Below are 6,000 nucleotides of genomic sequence, written 5' to 3'. Positions count from 1 at the left end.
CCCCCACCTCCCGCAGCTCCCCCCACTCCCCTTCCCTCCCGTGACCCCACCCTTCCCCCTCCGATCCCCCTCCCCTCGTCCCTCCGATCCTCCTCTCCTATCCCTCCCAGCCCCATCTCTTATCCCCCTCCCAGCCCCCTCTCTTCTCCCCTCTGATCCCCTTCTCTCTGATCCCCTCCCTCCCCCCCTTACCCCTCTGATTGACCCCTTCCCCCTCAGATCAACCCCTTCCCCCTCCGATCCCCCTCCCCACTCGGATCCCCCCCCACTCTGATACCCCTCCCCACCCTACTCTGACACCCCTCTGATCCTCCTTCCTCTCCCCTCTGATCCCCCCTCCCTCTGATCCCCCCTCCCTCTGATCCCCCTTCCCCTCCACCTGATCCCCCCTCGATCCCCTCTCCATCCCCCCCCTTTAATCACCCTCCCTTCGTCCCTCCGATCCTCCTCCCCTCCCCCTCCCAGCCCCCTTTCTTATCCCTCTCCCCCCTCCCAGCCTCCTCTCTTCTCCCCTCTGATCCCCCTTCTCTCTGATCCCCCCGCTCCCCCCCTTCCCCCTCAGATCAACCCCTTACCCCTCCGATCCCCCTCCCCACTCTGATACCCCTCCCCGCCTCTGATTCCCCCTCCCCACTCTGACACCCCTCCCCGCCCTACTCTGACCCCCCTCCCCCTCTGATCCTCCTTCCCCTCCCCTCTGATTCCCCCCTCCCTCTGATCCCCCTTCCCCTCCACCTGATCCTCCCTCGATCCCCTCTCCATCCCCCTCCCCCACTTGATCCCCCTCCCCCTCCCCGATCCCCCTCCCCCCCCCGAAACCCATCGCTCCCCTCATGGTCTCCCCACGTCAAGCATTTGTTGAGCGCGCGCCCTGATATGTTCCTCGTGGGCGCGCATGTGCGTTCCCGCGAGTCCCGCCCCCCCCCCCCCCCCACACACACACACACACACACCTCTTCCTTCCCCCTCCGCTCACTCGGCTGCTGCCAGTTGGACCGCGTCGGGCTCAGCAGCTCCCGGAGCTCGCGCCTTTGGAGCCCGAACATGGATGACTTGGGTAAGTGAGGCCGGCGGAGAGAGTGGGGGCCTTTCCCCCTCCCCTACCCCCCGGCACTGAGCCGGGCCAAGCCAGGCCGCACAGCTAGCCCGGGCTGGCCGTGCCGGCCACGCCATCTCCCGGCGCCCGGGCGGCACGGGAACCGGAGGAGGCCGGCGTGCGGTCTGAGGGCGACGGCAACCTCTCGTCCCCGGGCGGACAGGCAGGCGGGCTCCGTCCTCCTTCCCCGTCTCTTGGACATAGGGCTCAGTCCCTCCCTGCTTATCCCGGAGCAGAGCCGCTGGAAGTTTGTTGGGTGGATTTGAAAAGTTTCCTGTTTGTTTGGGATTTCTGGAGCTGAAAGGATTGTTTGTCGCGCAGACCGGACTCCCGGCAACAAACTTTCTCAGTCACAGGCATCAATGATCCAATCGGCAGATCATGGGTAATGGGAACCTGATTATTTCGCCACAGGGTCATGGAGTGGCCTGGACACCGGGACCGGTGGGGCCTGGATACTGGGGACTTGTGCAGTGTGGGTACTGGGGATCTGTGTGGTATAGACACTGGAGGTGTGTGGGGCATGGGGGGCCTTTGGGGTATGGGCACTGGAGGTCTGTGCAGTATGGGCAGCATAGATCTGGGGGGTGTGAGTAGGAGCGATCTGTGAGGTATGGACAATGAGATCTGTAAGGAATGGACAGGTGGAATCTGCAGTATACAGCCACCAGGGATCCGAGAGGTATGGACAACAGCCAGCAGAAGTTTGAGGGGATTGGGAAACAGGAATCAGGGACCCATTGGGGCATAGGGAATATGGATCAAGGATCTGTGGGGACTCGGGGAATTGGGATGTATGGAGAATTGAGAATAAGGATTTGGGAAGTTATTGCTGAAAAAAGAGACATGCCATCAAAGCTTTTCATCTTGTACTCATCAGGGCAAACAAGAATGCCAGCTTTCAAAGGGAACAACAATTTGGCATTCTTGTGTCTGTCCTGATGAGTGCAAGATGAAAAGCTTCAACATCATTTTTCTTTCAGCATCACTCAAGTCCTACACTACCAAGCAATGAATTGGGAGTTGTGTGGGCATGGGGAATAGGGTTCTTTTTGGGGACACTGGAAATAAGGTTCTGGGATATCTGTGGTATGGGGTTAAAGGGGTTAAATGTCTGTGAGGACAAGAGGAATAATAAAGGGATATGCGATTGGGGGAATTTGGGAGGGTTGCATGGGAAATAACAGTGCCAGGGATCTGTGGGGGCATGGGAAATGATTATCTCATTAGCCTTCCATGTGGGATATGGTTACAAATGGTAAAATTGACTGTCTGCTGGGTTTGTAGGGAATAACAATTTGTTTTGTTTCTTATGGCGTCACAGGGAAGAAGAATGATTTGATTACTTGTCCATTGGAATAACAATTTGATTAACTTTTCAGAGGGATCATAGGGACTACTGGTTCAATTCTGCATTTTTAGCTGGGGTGGCAGAGATCATAAGAAATAGAGATTGAAATAATTACTTACTAGTAATAGTTGCCTAGCTGGGCTGCAGGAAATGATGATTCAGTTGATCTCTCATTGAATCATGAAGTGTAGTAACCAGATTTGGTATCTGTAGAGAATAGAACTTTGATTTTACATCTTAGTTAAGAGGGAATGTATGCTATGCAAAACTGTTTCTAGTTTTTGAAGATATAAGCCCTTGCAGTTTAACCTGTATCCATGCCTACTAGTGTTGTTTTTCATAATCTCATTTAGATTAAAAAAGGGTGTTGGCTGATTCCCTAATGTGTTTAATTCTCCATTCAGCAAGGCAGTATGTGTTTAGGAATTCACTGTTGCCTGTATCAGGGTGTACTGCATGTTTGTTTTAATATTTCTGTGTAATCTACCATGGTGATTATTCCATGTCTCCGGGCATCAAATACATTGCTATCACATACCAATCATTCCCTTTGCCTCCAGTAAGGAGAGAGAGAGATAGTTTAAAGATTACAACAGATAATTTTAGAGTCCAACCAGGAAAAGGAAATCAAATTTTAGGTTATTCCCTACACCACCAAAACCATGTAACACTCAAGTCAGACAACGTAAAAACACATCAGTGGGGTTTAAGAGAGCAATCTTGAGTACACAGAATGCCTTTTTTAACAGCATGCCATATAAGAAGAACCCCTTGATATTCTTAGCACAACAAAGAGCAGAATATTGTACAGAATATTGTACAACTTTAAAAGTTGTGTTAACAGTTGTATTGATCAAGCTGTCCAGACTAACAAGTCATTGAATGTTTTGAGCTCACTAATGACTTATCCAGGACACTGTGCCTGAATGATCCCAAGAGTCATTTACTGAGATCCACATTGTACTGTAAAGAGAAGCTGACCTAGCCTTTGTTAGAATTTACAACCTTTTCAGAAATGTGTTGTTTTTCCATTACCTTACCCATAGCCTGGAGGGATTAAGTTAACAGGAATGAGGCAAATGCATCTGAATTTGAGGTATGGCTTAGTACATATGGATGTGTTTTCTGTGCCTACTATTTGATAACTTCCATAGTTTCCTTCCCTATAGCAGTGATGTCCAGATTACAGGCTTTATCTGGTTCTTGGTTCCTGTGTCTGACCCAATTTCATTTGGAGTTGTTGTCAAATAGGTCTTGAGGGTGTTCTTGTCCCAAATTAAAAACATTGTGTATCTCTTATTGAAAATATTTTAATTTCAACAAGAACAATATTGCACATAGGCAGCAATTGTATAATCGTAACATGATTTGTCGAGCTATGGGGAAGGAACAGCAGTGTCTGACTAATTGGAAAGCCCTTTAAAGGACTGGCACGGACATGATGGGCCAAATGACTTCCTGTGCTGTTATGATTCTGTGATATTTCCTACATTACAATAGTGACTCCATTTCAAAGTACTCTGTGAAGCGCTTTGAGACATCCATCCGGTGGTTGTGATAAGTGCTATATAAATGCAAATCTGGATGAGAGGGATGCATAATGTATAAGCATAGTTCAAGGGATGGAGGATGGACCAATCACATTAGGAAAGTGAAGAAATAGGAGATAGACTACTGTGGTGGGATAAAGTCACCAAACATTATAATATAGAAACATACCATTTGGCCCATCAAGTCTGTCCCATTTTTACTTCATATCATCCACCTAGTGTAACCTCATTCTTCAGCCTGTTTCTCATACCCTAACTGCTATCTTAGATCTAACCACATCCCTAACCCTGACTACCCCACTACCTGTACCTGGACATAACCCAAAACCCTCACTTTAAAATACCCTCATCCATGATCCTTATCATGACTATAACCTGAACCTGATGGACTCTCTTTCAAGGAGTATGCCTCAACCGCCAACACTTAATGCTAAATTCACAACACTCAAATAAATGGCACGCATTGAGCAAACAAGCCGAATATAGGAAGTCACGTTTTTGATGAAGAAGAAAACCCATCTCACTATCATAACCCAAGCTGAGAATAAAGAAGAAAAACTACATTAAAAAAAATAATGACAAGTAAAACAAGACAAAAAGTCATAAAAAGCATGAGGCAAACAAAAGTGACAGGCATCAGTGAAACAAAATATCGCAAGGAACGAGGAAACACTGTGGGATTTTAGCTACAAGATTGGATTGGAGAAGCCAGGGTTGTTCTCTTGGAGCAAAGGAAATTGAGGGCAGATTTGGTTGAGGTGTACACAATTATGACAGGTTTGGGTCAAGTAGGAAAGGCAAAAATTCCCATTAGCTGATGGTAAAAGGACTAGGGGGCACAGATTTAAGGTTTTGAGAAAAAGATGCAAGAAGGATGTGAGGAAGAACTTTTCTACGCAGCGAGTGGTAATGATCTGGAACTCGCTGCCCATGAGGGTGGTTGAAGCGGAAACGATCGATGATTTCAAAAGGAAATTGGATAGGCACTTGAAGGAAGTAAACTTGCAGGGCTACGGGGATAGAGCGGGGGAATGGGACTGACTGCAGTGCTCCATGGATAGCTGATGTAGAAACTTGATGGGCTGAATGGCCTCCTTTCTCTGCCATAAATGACTCTATGGGAAGAGGGGACAACTACACTGCTCCTGTATCTCTACTGTGGCCACATTTAGTAATCTAAGAATGTAGTGGGGTTTCTTCAATTTCTGGTTTGTAGCAACTGAATGGCTTTCGTGGCCACTTCAGAATGTACTAAGGTTTAACAGAGAATGTAGTGGCTTAAGAATAGGAGAGGGGATAGACCAGCATAGAGCCATACAGGAGGAATAGAGGCTAGACCAGTGTAAAGGAGATGGGTTAAATAGGGAAAGGGATGGAGAACAGTTTACCCGAGCCCAATGATCATGTGAGTGCATTAGTACAATTTTAAAATGTTGCTATTGAACTGAGGAATTGAGGATTCTACGCAGTGGCACAGATGAGCCTAGTGAGCCATTACTGCACAGCAGAATGTGCAGGAAGAGTTGCTCAAAATATTTACAAAACATCTTCCACCAATCTATTTTTGTGACTTCAGTACGAGGAACAGAAATCAAAATGTCCTGGTCTGAAGATTGATTTCTGGGTGCAGCAGATACCATTCTGTATATAGCAGAAACATTTGCAGTGACAGCTATATACTCTTTTCCACTATTTATAAAAAAAGAATATTCCCTTGCCAGTTCGCTTAGTAACCATTCTCCACTTACAGATTGGACACTTGCATCTCTCCTCACTGATACAGTGGGAACATGCAGACAGCTCTTCGATTCCTGACCATGGTTTTCTGCACTGGAACTCACTGAACATAAATTGCTCTTTGTAGATTATAGAGTGTGCTTCACTCACTCCGTTGGTGCTTGAAGGAGAAGCTTATATGAGGATGTATAGGGACTTTCCAATTAAAAATTAACATAGAAATACTGAGAATTAGGGGGAAAGCACAGCTGAAAATGATTTTAAGC

General features: G+C 47.3%; 1 protein-coding gene across 4 annotated transcripts in view; it reads left to right on the top strand.

The window, feature by feature from the left end:
- Positions 1 to 961: 961 nt before the first annotated feature.
- The window catches only part of LOC144687594 (paxillin-like), a 177,687-nt gene continuing 172,648 nt past the window's right edge, over positions 962 to 6,000 (top strand). For all 4 annotated transcript variants that reach the window (XM_078553924.1, XM_078553923.1, XM_078553922.1 and 1 more), the window contains exon 1: positions 962 to 1,057. In XM_078553924.1, coding sequence (XP_078410050.1) covers positions 1,045 to 1,057 — 13 coding nt within the window. In that variant the 5' untranslated portion in view covers positions 962 to 1,044. The remainder of the gene's footprint in view (positions 1,058 to 6,000) is intronic.

The sequence above is a fragment of the Cetorhinus maximus genome, chromosome 12 (genome assembly GCF_964194155.1).
Source record: "Cetorhinus maximus chromosome 12, sCetMax3.hap1.1, whole genome shotgun sequence".
Taxonomy (NCBI): Eukaryota; Metazoa; Chordata; class Chondrichthyes; order Lamniformes; family Cetorhinidae; genus Cetorhinus; species Cetorhinus maximus.
The sequence above is the reverse complement of the archived record's forward strand: the minus strand, read 5'-3'. Positions and strand labels throughout refer to the sequence as shown.